Here is a 17,486-nt window from a genome sequence, read left to right as displayed (position 1 = left end):
ACTGACAAGTCATGGTTATTCACAAGAAAAATAAATTAACATGCTCATGTAATGTCCACCCCTCCCCCAAGAAGTGAATGTTGATGAATAGATTTCCTGCTGACAAATGCATGTTTTGTTTCTCAGAGAGAACATGTACAAGTTTCTTTCTAATTCTAATTCTAATAATACGATGAAACTTCACTTCAACGAATCAGCAGCAGCTGGAGCCCCATGCTTAAAATCTCTTACACTCTTGGTGCATCAATGGGAAGTATTGTTGTTGTGTTATCTCCTCGATGGCTGATCCTTCTGTCAGTTTCTAATGCCAAACCCACACTCGCCGGAAGCCAATGAGGATTCATATCTGAGAAGTCAACATGTCTCCACTCTCCAACTCAGATGCACTAAAAGCTTTATCTGGGTAATAGAAAATTGGGCATACATGTGTTAGGACTTAGACAATATATCGATGTTGCTGCACTCCACACAAAGGAGCACAAACACTTCGGTGCAAAAGAGCTAATGAAAGTGCCAAATAAAACAACTAAACAAGATCGAGAAATTGTCTTTCATGGAAGTTAGAACTATAGGAATGTGCTAAAACCCAATGGCACTACATAGTACTAATTAGGCTTTACCCGTGCTATATGATCCATATTATCGCTTATCAGGGGATGGCATACCTTATCTGAAGCTAACCATCAAGACAGCAATTTAAGTGAGAAAAATGATTGTGCTCTCCAGATTTTGCAATATCTACTGCTATTTTCTTGTAGAACTGTTTCTTTATATCCACCAGAAATTGAAGCTCAATTGTTTGTTTTGCACCTCGTCACATGACATCATTTTAAGGTACTGCTTGTGCTTGAACCATGCCGCCTTCCTGTCACCAACTGCAACAATACTGCCTCAACACAATCCTCGTCATTACAAACACATCTGATCACTGAACTCCAGCTCTCAACATGCGGAGCCACTCCAAGATCAAGCATCCAAGTCATGATTTGTGCAGCCTCCTCTACTTTTCCAACTCCACAGTAGCCCTTGATAACTGAATGAAACAAAGAAAAATGAGGCACAAGCCCTTTACCCACCATATCCACCAGGTACGCCTCCGCCTTTTCGTACAATCCGCTTACGCACAGCCCATTTACCAATGTTGCATATGTCGCTGCATTCGGTGTGCATCCACTGTCAACCATATCACCAACAACCTTGCAGGCATCCAGTGGCCGCCCCTCGCGGCACATTCCAACAATGACCGTGTTGTAATGCACAATGTCTGGGGAAACTCCACGGCCTCGCATGAGACAAAGCAGGCGGTATGCCTCTCGGAGCTGCTTCTTGCGGCAGAGGGCGTTCAGCACGGTGGTGTACGCCAGCGGATCAGCAGGGATGCCCCTGTGCAGCATTTCGTCGAGCAGTGTAGCCGCAGTGCGGACCTGGGCCTTGCGGCAGAGCGACTGGGTAAGGATGCGGTAGGTGTCGGCGTCGGGGGATACATGGAGTGAGCGGAGACGGTGGAAGAGGGATAGTGAAACGGCGACGTGGCCGGAGCGAGCGGCGGCCTCGATTAGCAGGTTGTGGGAGGCGAGGACGAGTGGCGCGGGGAGGGGTAGCCGCGAGGAGACGAGGCGGAGGAGGTGGAGTGCGGATGGGAAGTGGGAGGCAGTGGAGGAGAGTACGCCAAGGAGGCGAATAAGGACCTGTGGGTGGAGTGGCAGGGGGCTGGGGCCGGAGACAAAGAGGGAGTTGAAGGTGGAGAGGAAGAGTTGAGGCGGCCGGCGGAGGCGGAGCACTGCGAGGAGGAGCGGGAGCAGGAGGCGCGGGGACGGCGGGGACGAGAGGCGGCGGAGGAGCGCTAGCGCGTGGGGTAGGTGGTCCCGACGACGGGCGAGGCGGAGCAAGAGAGAGTGGAGCGTGGCAGGTGTGGAGTGGTAGTCGGGGAGGTGAAGGTGACGAGCTCCAGCGCGAGGAGCGGGTCCGGCTGCAAGGTCACCAGCTTGTGCAGCCGCGCCGGCGAGATCGCCGGCGGCGATGGGAGCATCGGCGTGGCTGTATGGCGGCTTGGGCTAGCAATAGCGTACTGGTGTCGGGAAACAGATTTGGGTTCTGGACTTTTTGGTTGGTGGCAGTATGGGCCAGGCTGAAAGTGGACCAAGACGTTTGTGGGACTCTTTGGTTCCAGGCTCTATAGACCGTTCTGCGGCGATACCGGGCTTCGTATAATCGGGCTACGTGCGATGCGATGCTATTGTTTTACAAGCAAATTTGCTTCGTCTTCGTAGCAGTACTTTCATTTTGTATTGTCCGACGAAACGAAAGCTTGTAAACCTACGCCTCCGATATCGAAATTGTATGTAACATCATCTTATAGCATCATTGCATCTTTTGACCCTAATTGATTTACCATTGAATTTGAAATTTATTTAAAAACCTGATGTTTGGCATGTAGCTTGTGAATGAACTTAGATTTCTACCATTAAACCTATGTTCGAAGATGACTTGATAAATTAGTACGTCTCCAAACATCAATTTAGGTAACTTCTCCCGGATTCTTAGAGACCGTCTTAAGGCCATACAGCTTACCGTAAAACTCCAAAATAGCCTTCCGGAAAGAATTTTCATTTCAAACCTACAATAGCTATGATGCCAGTTATGAGCAAAATGGGTTGCCCTTGTTTTGTACTACCTCTTTGATTTATTTTATGATTTTTGGAGATCTCTAGGTGGTCCAATTTGAATCGTCATGTTTAATGAGTTCACTTTGTTTTGTTTCGATCCCGACAACTTGTTCTTCCTTTAAATCTTAAGAAATCCATCCAGAACTCTCAGATTAGTTATTGTTGATGTTTTATGCGGAGTTTCCACAAAGTTTGCAGAATTTCTGCAAGTTTTTACGAAGTATCTAGTAGTTTTTGCGGATTCTTCATAGTTTTCTCTTCTCTGGGAGAGCTACGGAAACTCTGTAACTTTCTACGGAAAACTCTGTAGCTTCCGGAATCTCCACAAAATTGTTCGGAATCTCCGTAGCTGTCGTTTTTTCTTGTCAAAATCGCCTAACGCCGTGATGTGCTGTCCGTTTTCCAAGCCACGTGCCCGTTTTCCATCGCCTGCATGGCGTGACGGTGCCCAGTCCGTCCGTCCCCTCCTCACAAAACTCCTGAGCTTCCCCTTCCCGTTCTCTCTCTCCCTCACTCTCGTTCTTTTCCAATGCCGCTGCTCCTCCTCCTCCTGCTCGCCTACGCCGTCACCCCAGACAGGAGCTAGCCTTGGTCAGGCCAGGGATGAGCTCCCCGTCCTCCACGTTGACCTCCCCCACGCAAGTCAGCCTGTAGCGAGTTGTTCTTCGAGTTCTTCTTCCTCAACTCCGGTGAAGCAAGTTCAAGCCCGATCTCCTCCGTCACTGCTCTACTGCAACTTGCAGCTTTCTGAATCATCCTTCCTCATCCGAGGTTCCTCTATGGTTTTCCCCTCCTTTCTCCTTCAATGGAAGCTCCTCCATTAACCTTTATGTAAGCTTATCTCCACTGATGTCGCATGTCATCCAAACCTCCGTGCATGTCGTTACTATGACCTAAAACTAAATCTCCATCACCTAAGAAAGCTCTAGGATCAAACCCAACTGCAATCGATCACCGGACTCATCGGCAATGCCATTTTCGGGAATCGGTCACCGGACTCATTGGCAATGCCATTTTCGGGAACTTCTGCCACTGAAGTAAAACGTGAATAAAACTATGTCTTGTGTAGGATTTAAGTGTTCTACTTTATATTAGATGCTTTGAATTGATGTACTGATATGGTAAATATAGTTTACATTCTTCTATGCACTCATATTATCCTAAGATTTGTATTGCTATGTATGAGATGTTAAAAATATGATTACTTCTCTATTAGCCTAAAAATTATGAAACCAACTTTGCTAGTTTTCTTATGACATGTATCATCTAGTAGAAGTGTTTGTTTGCATGAATCATGTGTAGATTGGTACAGTTGTGGCTATGTTTGTTTAAACCTAGTCAATTAGTAATGCACAATAAGTACATATGTGTTCCAAAATTAAGAATCTAGTTTTGCGGTGGACTCTTATATATTGTATAATATGGGTAACACTCTGGAAGTAGTCATGTATTTATATAGTTTGCAATTTTCTAAATAAACGTGCTATGCTTTTGTGATTAGAAACCTCCATATTATAAACTACTAGAATAATAATGCTTGCTTTAGTAAGTGTAACGAGATTAAATAGCTTCTCATTTAGAAAGTTATATTTTTAATCCTATTTCAGATGTGATACTACAGCTTGTCATTAATTCATGAATTGTCTAATGTTGGTTAACTAGTGTTACTAGCTAGCTTACTTGAGCATTATCAATTATTTAATATTGATAATAATCAAGAAATACTCCTGTTGACGCCAGATTTCGTCACTAGTAGAATCGGCGCCAAGAAAAAAGGGAATCGGAGAAGCACAGTTGGGAATCGGCCAAATGGTGCTACAGTGTGAAATCGGCCGGTGACTTCTGTCTCGCGTTGGGACGAGTATACCAGAATCCCAATCGGGAATCTTTTGCCGATAAGGAATCCGCCGATTAGGAGGATGGGCTAATTGGGTCTGTATGGGCTCGGAAAGGGATAGAAGGATAAGGTGGGAGTCAGCCCATGAAGCGTGGAGTAACTAACCTAGCACGAATTATGCTTGTAGATATTCGTTTTCTGTTTAAATTAGGGATAGAATTCTAGTCGGTTAAGAAGTTATCAGTACGGGGCTATAAATAGCTACCTTTGTGAATCTATAATTATCAACCAATCAATACAACAAACTACTTTTTCCTCGTACTTACTTTCAAGCAGGCGACTTCGCCATTACTTTCCTCTTTTTCACGAGTTCGTGCGGGTTGGCAGGGCTGCATCATCTTGATCTCCGGCCGATTCTGTAAGTTCCGCTTATCGAGTAATATCTAAACTTTAACTTCGGGCGCATCGCTGTTGTTTCGTTTAGATTTATTCACTAGTTATCGATATTTGCTAGATTCATAGGTTTTACCTGTTTTTCTAGTATTTATCACCAGTTATCCAGCTAGGAATCGGTAGTGTCGGCTCTCTTTACTTTCTATTGATTTCATCTATTGCCGATTAGATCTATTCCTAGTGTTTTTATCATAAGCTTTGTACCGATTACTCCAATAGTTTTCCGTCTACAAGGCTACAGTGATCGGCTGCCTTATAGCCGATTCCTCTGTTAAGGCAAATCGGCCGATTTGCTGATAGGCTCTTTCGAGATCGGAAACTTAGCCGATCGAGATCTCTGAACCTGATACGTATTCTTCCTTGCCAATCAACAGGTCAGATTGGTTGGCACGCCGCGCGAACCGCACCAGGGCATTCACCCGAACAGGAGCTAAGCAGATTCTCCCGGGTCGTGTGTCGGTCGCTGGGATTCGGTTGACCGATTTCTAGCGCCAACAACTCCAATTGATGCTTTATGTTGTAACAATTTAATTATATGATAATTCATATGGCAACTAAAAAAGTAGCACAACTAGTGTTAATAACCTTCTTATACTACCACTTATCTTAAAATGTTATATGCACGTGTATGGCTTATTATTTTAGTGCCTTCTCTCTATGTTGTGCTTGTGTGCCCTACTTCTAACCTTTGATTGCTTGCTTCATGACCTGAAATCATCTTAGCCTTTACTTCTCATGAGTCATTGCATCTCATACGCCTATGCATTTATAGTAACGACGTCCCGGAGTGTTGCGTTCTTGGAGAACTAATCTCAGGCAGGCACCTATATATCTCAACTCTATTTTCTAAATGTGAAATCTATTATTTATTAATGGTTGTGCATGAGTTTAGCTCTACCTAGACACATGCAATGTGTAGAACCTACTAGACATGTCAACTCTTGGAATTAGATCAACTTATTTAGAGCAAGTATGGATGCTAGAAATCTCGATATATTTGCTTAGTCATGCTTAGTTCTCGGTAGAAGTTGAGGGGTGGCAATGTCACCACCACTCGCGAGAATTTGGATGTTTGCTTAATTATGCTTGAGAAAGCATAAAAGATGAGCAACATGAATGATGATGCGAGACTTGAGCAAGTATGTTAGGGCCATGTTGAAAGTGGAATCCAAGTGGCATAGGCTTGCTTGAGTTGGTTAAGGTCCGATCGTTATTGTTGTGATACTTGAGCACTATTCCGTACAAACCACATACTTAATATGGGAATGGTAAGCCAAGTAGCATAAGTCGTACCTTGCCTTGACCGGATTCGACGTGGGATGTGATGAAGTGTGATCGGCCGTGTTCGGTGCATCTATACATTTCCGGCCATTCGTTCATAGCCGGGTGTGGGTACGTGAACGGTCGGGGGTATGAATCAACACTTATCCTACGCTAAGGGTATGGTCGTTGGTCTTTGCGCCTCGTGTGGGAAAAATTGTACACAAGGTTATAATCTATTGCAATAGCTGCTCCCAGTCAAAGAGCATGCTCATGTACTTGGACTTTAACATAGAGTTTCGTGAAGAGCTTATGGAAGATTGGGCTCATGACTACATGATCGCTTTACAACTAATGCAATTGTATTGGTGCTTGATATAGAAAGTAGATGCCATATCTTTTGCTTATTCACTTGATAAATTATGCTCGCATTTTATAGTTTAATTATAAAACTTGACAAGCCTCGTACATCCACCAAATGTATAGTATTATGGATAAGTCCCGCAAGCATATAATATACTTACGGTGCTGTCGTTAAGTTGTTTTGCAGGTTTTTCTTGTGAGAGTGTTTTGCCATGTTCATCCTATCAGAGTCGGCAAAGTGAATGAATGGTGGAAGTCATTCTAAACTTGTGCAGGAGGTGTCTTATGGGCAAGGACATCATTGTTGCACCATATTACTTTATATCTTCTGCTATGATTTAACTCTCAATCTAAGAAAAAAATGATAGGATAGCCACCTAGACCTAAGCTAAATCTAAGTTATCAAGAACCTCACTTTAATTGGTGAAACTCTCGTATTCTGGTGCTTATATGTTATTTATAATTTCTAAGATGATTAAGACTTGTAAACAAGAATTAGAAATTTGCTCTCATATATTTCCTTGTGATGGTTGTCATGATGCAAAGACGGTGTGCGAGTTGTTCCTAGGCGATGCTCGAGGTGCATACCGCAGACTACAGGGATTAATCATCGTGGACTACCGGGATTATTTTGATTAAGTTGGATCGGTGATCGATACATTGTACGCGTGCGTGAATGTTGTTCGTGCCCGTGAGTATTTATTTGATGGGGATAGGTACACAACAAACAAGCGAGAAAACCAGAGCCTGCCAAGATCGAACCGATACCAGTTTCTTCCAATAACCACTTTGCAGACCATCTAGTTCTGAATTCCTCGAGGTCGAGGCAAATTTAAAACTCGATCTTTACACGAGTCAGATCGTGTCTACAAGAGCTCACAGCCACATCAATCAGAATTCCGGAAAGATGGCATCTGCTAACCGGTAAAGGAGTGGGAGCAGCTGCTGGCCAGCCAAGTAGGCAACCATGCGGCGATGCTGCACGAACCGAGCGAGGGTCACTGAGTGCGACGCTGCAATCATATCGGTTAGGCACGTAAAACTCCAGACGCCAATAGGCGGGGTAGGCCAGCCCTGGCGCCGGATATTACGAAACTATCTGCCTCCGGAGCCCGGAGATATTTCCTCGCGATCGCGAGTATCCACGGCTTACTACTTGTCAACGGGCGCCCAGGCTCAACCGCGAAGATATTTTTCGCTCCTCGTCGCGTCGCGTATCTATCTCCGGAGATATGCTGAATTGTTTGTGGTTAAGCACTAGCCCCGTGAGCACCTGTGATTAACAAATCCCCCTCGGCGCCTCCACGTTTCCGCCGAGGACGCGCGGATCGCGAGCTGGTGTGGTGGTGACCCGGCCAGCCAGCCGGGCTGCCCGACGCAGCTCCGCCTCTCGTTTCGCTCTCTTTTTCCCTCTGATCTGCGGTCGGATCGGATCACCTTTCCTTTTTCTCCCCCCGCGCGCGCTCTTCCCCCCTTGAGAATGTTCCGCGTTCGCACGGCACGACGACCCCGCCGAGCTGGAAAAGTAGAGAGGGGCCTCGGCTTCTAGCCTTCTACTACGTTCTTCCCACGACGGCGACGTCCGGCGAGAGCCCGGCCACCAATCGACCCGTCCAGAAGCGTACACGCCCCCTGCCGCCTAAAGCGCGGATCGGAAGATATTTGCGTCCGTTAGGGGAAAATATCTGCGCAGCGCAAGCGCGCGCCCACGTACGCCGACGGCAACGCCCCGCCTCGACCGCGCCGGTGGTCATCTGAATCGGATATTCTCGAACTGCAGTGTCAGGGCCACGCCAACAGCAAGCAAAAACGATGTTCACGGTCAATTCAGGAACACAGATCAGAACGACAAAGTCCATGCCGAGCCACGTGAAGGCGCTGTGCGCCCCTCCTTTCCGACGACCCATCGCTCGGCGAGATCTCGCAGAAATCAGGTAGGCTAGTTCTCGGAGACGCATGATGAACCATGATGGTGATACATCCCCATCTCGACCTGTTGGTCTGAATTCTGAAATTGCCGCAACTTGCAGCCCAAGCGAAAGGCCGTCGGGTACCATACCACAACGGCCATGGATCGCAGAGGACAGAGGAGAGATTAGCGAGCCACGTCGGTCAGACTCGGAGCCAGGGATACCTTGGAGAACCAGAAAGAGAGCTAGCGGCGACCAGAACCAGACGATGCCGAGTGGCTTTCGGATCGGGACCCCACGGCGGGTTGTCTCCTTGCGCCTCGGCCGCCCACTGGCTAGCCACTGGCCGTGGGTTATCCGCCGCCCCCGGCCAATCGTCTCCGCCCGTCGGCGTGCGCGACGGGGCGCGCCGGAGGCAAAATATCTTCGCTTTTTGGAGATCGGGGTGGTCAAGGGAGAAATATCTTAGCTGCAGTGCGTGTTCTGGGTTCCCGTCAAGTGATTATGAGCGAGTGGATGTGGATTACAGCTAGTGCCATGACTTTGCATGGAGCTCGTGGCGCAGACTCGAGACTGCTGACTGGTGCGTGGGATGGAATCTTTGTTTGTGGATGGGTGGTGTTCCGGAAGCATTGTCCTCCGTGTTTGTCCGTGGGACGCGGGTGTTTCTTTTTCTTTTTATTCTTTGGTGGTGCGATGGGTAAATAATTCTCCTCCTCTCCTTTTGCTGCCGTCTGTTCACCAGGGATGTACCTTTTCGTAGCTTGCTTGCTAGCTGTCGGATCTCGGCGAATGCCATTTTTCGCGTAGTCAAGATTACGGAGATTGGGGGTTTCCAAATATATCTAATTACCTCGAAAACATTTTATTTTGTCCGCCACTCCGCTGAACCCCCCTAAATTTAGTCTTGGCTTGAAACTCCCTAAATTGTTTTAGTCGGTTCAATCTCTAGAAGTACGTAGTTTTTGATCAAGCAATTGATGCTATTAGATTCATTTATAAAAATATCTGCTTCCTATTATCTTTTGTATCACACAAATAAAATATTAATGGAATAATTGTCAGTCAAAACCTTATTCCTAATGAAACAAGTTTGTTTTATTTCTAGAACGGAGGGTACCCACCTAATAAATAAGGTTTAAGTTCAAATTTTGTGTGGTGACAAAGGATGTCATAAATTATGTTAAAATACATTATTATTTTATAGGTCACTAATCTAGATTGGCACCATAAATTTATAATGGCACCAAGAAGTGATGATGAAGAGTTCTCAAAATATTTTTTAACATAGCATTATCATAAAACAAAAATGGATTTTTTTTCTTTTCTTTAGAGGCATTCGCAGAATTGTCACTTGATTTTTTTTCGCAAGAGTGGCAATGAGATGACAAGTTTTGAATTTTCAATTACAATTCTAAAATAATAATGATTTTGAAAGCTATGACAATTTACGGTCACCTGCCTTTCTTCTTCGGTGGATGCGACTAAGCACCATGCGTGTTGAGAAAACTAAAGGCTCGCTCAATGATGCTGGCTGTTGAAATTTGTTTTGGCTTACAGCGAGCTGCTGCTCCTTGTCTGCAGCCAAACAGCTAGGCTGCACAGCAGCCGCAGCCGCAAGAAGCTGCAGACATTTTTTTCGAAGGGACTAGAACCCCATTTATAAAAGCCAGACTTTTACATCTGACACCCTGGAGGAGTAGGAAATTACAACGTAGTCCACACCACATATCCTCCATGAGTGTAAAATTGCAGAAAGGACCCTACTAAAGATCAAATTTGAACCTAAGGTCCTTGAATCCTCACGCACACCTCGTGGACTTTGCCTCTCTTCCTGATCCGCTGGAGTCGGGGAAGGAAGACATCGTACAAGAGAAAATATGTCTGTCATGCATTCAAAAATTTGTCCGTCACATGTTCCATAAAGTGATAGCTCTGATCGGCAAATTTTAAGTTGACAAAAAGCTTTCGGGGGAAAGGAAAAGGATCGGAGACCTTGAGTCCAAGTTCAGCGACATCCGGCGTTACATGCGACACACGCAAACAAAACAAAATCCACGGGGAAGAGAAAAAAAAAAGCTATCGCCCCAGCCACTCAGACGAGCCAAACAGATAGCATCAGCTTCTACTACGAGTTCCATTTTTTATTGCGACGTGTTAAGCAGGCAAATCAACACCAACCACGAGTTCCCCCGCGCGCAGGCGCAAGATATTATCGCCGGCGAGGCGAAACGCCAACCACGAAAATAAACATTCCCCCACCCGCCTCCCCACCACAGCCGCACGATCCAACGAAGCCGAGGGGCCACCGCGTCCCCGACCACACGATCCCCCGCCCGGGCGTCTCGTCCCACCACGTGTCCCTGTCCCAGCCGTAGATCTGGTCCTTTAGCTCCGGGCCTACCACGTGTCCATCCCGCGCTGGAAAATATCGGTTCTCGCCCCGGCGCCGGGGCAAATATCCCAACCACTGACCAGGCTCCAGCCACGTCATTGCGAAGGACCCGGGGGGGTCGGTGGGCCCACGGGTCCAGCCGCGCGGGCTACAGATCGGTCACCTGACGTGGCGGCCGCGCCCACCGGTCGAGTGGCCGCAGATATTTCACGGGCCCGCGGGAGAGCCCACGTGCCCACCAGCCACCGCCCTCCCACACCCACTGGTCAGTGGGGCCAGCGGTTGCATGGCCCACCTGTACGTCTCTGCGGTTGGGTGTATGTATATAGCCCGCGGGGCGTCGGCTTTGTCGTTCTCTCACACACTGGCATTTGATTTCGCAGCCCACCAATTCCGGTTTCTTCCAACTTCCGAGTTCCAAGTGGCGAGCGCGAGGAGGGAGAGAAGTGGTTGTCGGACTCCACTCCGGCGAGGTGGAAATGGGGGAAGGAGCGGATGAGGTGGTGAAGGTGGTGGATTTGGAGGACGGGGAGGGGGAGGAAGAGTTTGCGGCGGCGGCGGAGGGGTCGAGCAGGGACACGCGGATGCTGCCCAGGATGCCGGTGCGGGTGCTGCTCGCCGAGGGCGACGACTCCACGCGCCACGTCATCTCCGCGCTGCTCCGCAAGTGCGGCTACCGAGGTACGCACCGCCCCCGCGCGCGAAGTGAATCGCTTGATTGCCTGTGCAGCTGGTAAAATTTGTAGGCTGTGCGTGCGTATGGTTAATTAGGGGTTAAGAGCAGTTAATTCAGTAATCGGACAAGTATGACGATAAGCTGAGTCTTTTGTGGAATGGAGTTGCTGGCGTTGGTTTGTTGGGACCGAATCGGTGCGCTGTTTGGCCTGGGGTGGAAAAGTTGCCAGTTTTGGGAAGTGCCCATGTTTCTGGACAGTAAATTTGGGAGGTCGCTTCTGATCTTACCGTGTGGTAGGGTGCTTGCTGATGACGCCTGCTTTCCGCGAGACAATTTTTTGTCATACAGTAATTGTGGTTTCCAGTTGACGGTGATTTTGAAGATACTGGATAGTTACCTCCCTGCCTGAATCTTCTGGTGTTGGCTGCTGTGCCGCAGTGGATGATGTTAAAAAGAGCATTGCTTTCTTGCCACCATACTGATGTGATCTTGTGTAGTGCTGCTGCCCGCCTGCTCATTAGGACACTGCTTAAAATTCACATGAGCCTAGTATCAAATAGAACAATAATTATCACTACGTTCATGATTGAGGACGCAAATTATACTAAATAAATACAGATGTTAAATCCTGTACTGTCACAATTGCTTAGCATGGTCAGAATTGTGGTTAGAGTGGATGATGTTTCATTTTTATTAACTTACCCTTTTTTATATAATTTACCTTAATGCTTGCACTACTGAGTTTGTTCTGGTAACACCTTTTCTTTTATAATTAGAAATGGCATTTTGCGTCAGCCTTATGCATCTCATTTATTCATGCAGTTGCTGCAGCCTCTGATGGGGTGAAGGCTTGGGACATACTGAAGGAAAAATCATTCAACATAGACCTTGTTTTAACTGAAGTTGAACTGCCTTTGATGTCTGGGTTCCTCCTGTTATCCACAATCATGGAACATGATGCGTCCAAGAACATCCCCGTTATAAGTACGTCCCAAATAGCTAAATCTATGTCATTCATCTCATGTTTTATCTCCTTTTTTAAAAAAAAATCCACAACTAAGCCTAATGCTGTTTTTGTTTGTTATCCAGTGATGTCTTCACATGACTCAGTAAGCATGGTTTTCAAATGCATGCTAAAGGGTGCAGCAGATTTCCTTGTTAAGCCAATAAGAAAGAATGAGTTAAGGAACTTGTGGCAGCACGTTTGGAGAAAACAACTGGTAAGATGACATATCTGTGCTGTATCTTTTCAGCATGACTGCATTTCTTTTCTTGTTTTATCCATTCGTACTTAGATTTGGTACTAGTATCGCTAAATTTCTCTTACCTTATTTGCAGGCAAACGGTGGGCCTGATGTGCAGAATATACAACAAGAAGAGAACCTTACAGAAAGGATTGAACAGAAGATTGTTGCGACAAAAGTTGATAATTTGAACAAAGATGGGACCCGTAAGAATAGAGAATGCAGTGAACAAGAAAGTGATGCTCAAGTAAGTTTTAAAACCAGTTAACATAATGTTGTCTAGATGCCTGTTTCGTCCTATTAACACTAGCCTAGAATCTAGATTTTTTGATTGACGTGTAAAGTGCTATTGTGAGTTACGTATGGCATTTGCACTTGTTCATTTTACTTTGCCCAGTCAGGATCGAATGATAACATTTCCATCACCTGATATTTGGTCCAGAGGCAGTTTCATTACCCACACCGTATAGCTGACACTAGGTCGTGTCAGAGACGTTATTTCACCGTTTGGATCTCTGTTAATGTTAGCCAACTAATTTATTGAATGAGAGTAATGGAACTGTTTGTTGAACGAGAGTAATGTTTTATATTGGCGAAGTATCACAGTTTGATCCTTTTTGGGCATGGTAAAATGAAGTGTATCTGCCAAAATTTAAGGTAAGTATCTTTTGGCTGCCTGCAGGATCAGATCTGGTACACACGCATAGTTGTTGTTGAACCTTTTTAAAGTATTAGACTGTTGATGTGCCATTACATCAATTTCGCAACATTTTTCGAGACGTCACGCCGCATAGTCCTTAAATTCCTGGTAGTTAGTAGCAGGGGTTGTCTTTCTGTTTACCAGATTTAGATATCTTTCTTTACTCTGTCCTTCGTAGACTGAATTTGATACCTCTCACGCAGAGTTCTTGCACAAGGTCAGAGCTGGAGGCTGAAAGTAAGCAAACTAACAATGTTTTGGAGTATAAGCAACCAACTGAAAGGCATATCTCTATTCCTAGCCACAAGAATGCTGAGTTAAATGGACAGACCAAAATTCGAAGTAATATTTTTTTCCCATTTTTAAATTTGTGATGTACAATTTGCCTGCTGGAAGTTTACTAATGTCACCTGTTTGTGATGTGGCAGCAGCTAAGGATAATAACTTGATTCCGACAAGAGAAGATGATTTATCACCAAAGAAAAGGAAATGTTTGAATGATAATAATTCTGAGAAAGCTTCCAGAGATATTGAGCTAGTCCACATTATTGACAATCAACAGAAGAATAACATGCAGAGGGAGGTGGATACTATGAGAACAACATCCACAGGAAATGATGAGAAGGGCTCCATTCCAGCACACCAGTTGGAACTCTCTCTCAGAAGAACTGACTATGGTAAATTAGAGAACCAGGATAAAAATGACAGAAGAACACTGAACCATTCAACTTCGTCTGCATTTTCCTTGTAAGTTCTCCTTCTATTGGCTTGTCATATTGGCAATACTCCATTCTAAAGACAGCTGTAAAGTAGCTCATGTCTAGTTATTTTCATGCCAGAACTTCTTGGTCCTAGTGTACATACAGGCTAACAGAAATGTTTCTGATCATTTTAGCATTTCACCATTTCATTTCCAAGCATTGCTAAGAGACTTCTGTTAAATTTGACTTGCCATGATATGATCTTGAAGCATAAAAGATCAAACTATTGTAGCCACAGCACAAACTTTGAATGGAACTTCAAGTGCCTGTATTGCTGTAGCTTACAGCATGATTTGCTTGCTTTCACGGAATCACGGTTCCGCAAGAGTTGAAATGTGAGTGAGATCTTACAGTTGGAAGTATCTTGTTGACAGGTATAACTGTAGGACTGCGTCCACATTAGGAAATGCTGGTGATGGTCAGTTATGCAGCACCTCAGAAACACAAGCAGACGTGGAAAACAGAAATGGAGATTCAGCAACACCCTCTCATGACACTACTGAAACGAATCGTCCTCCTATTAGAGTAGTACCATTTCCCGTGCCTGTTCAAGGTCTCACATTTGATGGGCAGCCATTCTGGAATGGTACACCGGTGGCATCCCTATTCTACTCACAGTCTGCTCCTCCCATTTGGAATAGCAAAACATCCATGTGGCAAGGATCAACCCCACAAGCAACTTCACTGCAGCAGAAATCACAACAGAATGATCCAAATGAAATGATCCCTAAGCCAGTTGAAAACACGGAGGAGCAATCTGCCATAAGTCCTCCTAATTCCAGTGGGAAGCAGCTGCATGTTGAGATTCCTAAAGATGGGGCGTGGCATGTTTCTCCTATGACTGGTGAAAGTGGAACTAGTACCGTGCTTGACAGCACCAGAAATACTCTCAGCGGCAGCGGCTGTGACAGCAATTCCAACCGGTTCACTGCCCCTACTGAATCATCCAACACATTTAAGGATGTTCCTGAAGCCCCAAATGCTGAAGCTTCACGTCACTTGAGCCAGCGGGAGGCTGCACTGAACAAATTCCGGCTAAAGAGAAAGGATAGGTGCTTTGAGAAGAAGGTAGGCAACTGATTTCACATCATCATTTCAATCCAATTCTTGCTTTCACCTATTAGGACCTGTGGTTTACACCTTTACACTCTTTTGCAGGTCCGGTACCAGAGCAGGAAATTACTCGCGGAGCAGCGTCCACGAGTCAAGGGCCAGTTTGTTCGCCAAGATCATAGCATCCAAGGAAGCTAGGAGTCCAGCCACCACCGGTGACTATCGCACTGCGAGTATCCTGATCATCAGTGTCAGATTTTGCTGAAGAGTTGGAAGCAATCACACTGAGTACTGTTTGCTCTGTATGCTAAAGCTTGTACAATATATGTATGTATAGGCTAACTCTGTTCTTTTCATAGGTTAGGCACAGGACCTGGTACGATTTAGGGCTTGTCATTAGGCGTTAGGAAATACACTGGCATACTTTGTTTCTGGTAAAAGATGAGATACGTGTCTCTTCCGTAGCACGCTTGTGCTTTAAACCTTGTAACTAGCCATCTAGTTTGATGTTTCGGATACATGTCCATTTTCTGTTAATGCAAGGTGTGGATTGTGAAGGATGTCTAGAGACATGCCCATTTCTGTGCAGTTTGATACAATAAACAATGTTGGCCAAGTAATCAAGTTTATGTTAGTGCACCCTTGCCCCTGAGTACTGTGGTGTAAAGTTTTACTCTGAAATCGTGATTTTGTGAATAGATCTATGTCACAAGACCTGCCTGGTTGTTAATCTGTTAAGGTAGATCCGATTCTGGTATCGTCTACGCCACTGCCGTGCTTCTGTTTACCGGAGCCTCAATATCAGAGAATCGGAGGCAAAGTCCTTCGTCCGCCCGCACGGCGTCGCGCCACGCACCAATCCAGCGCTTTGCTAACCCTGGGCCGTCGCCGTGGCCACACCACCGACCAGCCCATTTGTAGTTCTTTTATGTGTGGCCCGTAAGCGAGCTGAGAGAGAGAGAACGAGAGGTTGGTTGTTGTGGGCCAAACCTGATTGCTACAATTCTTTTCCTAATTTTCTTTTCGGAATACATACATGTAAAATGTTAGCTTTTGTTTACTCCTTTGGCAGAGCTACAGAAACGCTTGCTAGGCTCGTGATTTAAAATTGCTGATTTGCAGTACACCACCGTCCTTTGTAAATAAGGAAACAACTATATGTACGATGCAACTGCCTCCAGTGTTATACAATATAAACTTTGGTTTGTTGTAAATTGTATAAATGTCATTCGACAAAAACCTAATTATGATCTGTAGAAATTGATAAATATTCACTGAGATAAACTACACAGGTAACTTGTGTGATTTCAACTAACGGCACGGAAGAGAAGTGGAGTTTTTCAATGGCATAGGAGGGTTGGGATTGATATAATTTCTAATGGCATACATGGAATTGTCAATGCATGGCACAGCATAATTGAAGCTCAGGGGTTTAAAGAAAACTTATGAATTTGGATAATGAGCTCTGCCTCTGCAAATTGGACAAAATCTGATTCTTTTTCTTTCTTGTGACTTGATTCCACATACATGGCTAGTTGAACGCTGGTCTGTAAAAAAGCTTCCCGGTAATTGGAAGTAGGCTTCAATGTGTATCCTGGCGATGGAAGTAGGCTCAGGATGGTGCATTAGAGCGAGATTGCTAATCTTACCTTCAATACCTTATTTAGAAAAAAAGAAAAAGAAAAAAAGAACTCCAACACTCCACCTAAAACTCCCAAAAAAATTGGCGCCGCGAAAAAAAACCCTGTCGCACCGCAGATATTTGCGACTTCCGGTGTTCCTCCGATCCGCCCCAACCTCTCTCCCGCTGGCGTTTTTTTTCCCGGACGCGCGCTCGGCGATGACACAGCAGCTCGGCGGCAGCCACCGGCAGCGCCGAGGACGAGGAGGGCTCCGCCTCAGGGTTCGGCGCGGGGCTGGGTCTCGACGGCGGCGGGCTCGGGATGTCGGCCGCGGAGCTGGAGTTGGAGGAGCGGGAGATGCCACCCTGCTCGCCGGGCGTGCGAGCTCGAGGACTGCGGCATCGCCGCCACGTCTGGGAGCTCCTTCTCCTTCGCCACGCGATGGGTGGCCGGGCCGAGCTGGAGAGCGCGCAATGGTTGCGCTCGAACTGGGGTCCTCACGGCGGAGGAGAAGGCCTCTGGCGCCTGCTCTTGTCCGGGGGCCGT

General features: G+C 46.0%; 1 protein-coding gene and 1 pseudogene across 2 annotated transcripts; one reads left to right on the top strand and one right to left on the bottom strand.

The window, feature by feature from the left end:
• Positions 1–490: 490 nt before the first annotated feature.
• On the bottom strand, positions 491–2,029 carry LOC117846114 (uncharacterized; annotated as a pseudogene).
• A 9,219-nt stretch (positions 2,030–11,248) lies between these two features.
• Positions 11,249–15,884, top strand: LOC117844604 (two-component response regulator-like PRR95). 2 transcript variants are annotated; one of them, XM_034725329.2, is made up of 8 exons: positions 11,249–11,565; positions 12,383–12,544; positions 12,650–12,780; positions 12,899–13,051; positions 13,708–13,846; positions 13,936–14,251; positions 14,640–15,333; positions 15,424–15,884. In XM_034725329.2, the coding sequence occupies exons 1-8, from the start codon at positions 11,364–11,366 to the stop codon at positions 15,514–15,516; spliced, it is 1,890 nt and encodes a 629-aa protein (XP_034581220.1). In that variant the 5' UTR covers positions 11,249–11,363; the 3' UTR covers positions 15,517–15,884. The 2 variants fall into 2 exon arrangements, with proteins under 2 accessions (XP_034581220.1, XP_034581219.1); XM_034725328.2 differs by having other exon boundaries at positions 13,933–14,251.
• Positions 15,885–17,486: the final 1,602 nt, after the last annotated feature.

The sequence above is a fragment of the Setaria viridis genome, chromosome 2 (assembly GCF_005286985.2).
Source record: "Setaria viridis chromosome 2, Setaria_viridis_v4.0, whole genome shotgun sequence".
NCBI classification, from domain to species: Eukaryota; Viridiplantae; Streptophyta; class Magnoliopsida; order Poales; family Poaceae; genus Setaria; species Setaria viridis.
Note: the sequence above shows the minus strand (reverse complement) of the source record. Positions and strands in the feature narration are given on the sequence as shown.

What these genes read in the sequence shown, in the direction of transcription:
- LOC117844604 (XM_034725328.2), top strand. Translation starts at nt 11,364, where the DNA reads ATGGGGGAAGGAGCGGATGAGGTGGTGAAGGTGGTGGATTTGGAGGAC. An exon ending in ACGTTTGGAGAAAACAACTG is followed by an intron (nt 12,781 to 12,898) that starts GTAAGATGACAT and finishes CCTTATTTGCAG; the next exon opens with GCAAACGGTGGGCCTGATGT. An exon ending in AACAAGAAAGTGATGCTCAA is followed by an intron (nt 13,052 to 13,707) that starts GTAAGTTTTAAA and finishes CCTCTCACGCAG; the next exon opens with AGTTCTTGCACAAGGTCAGA.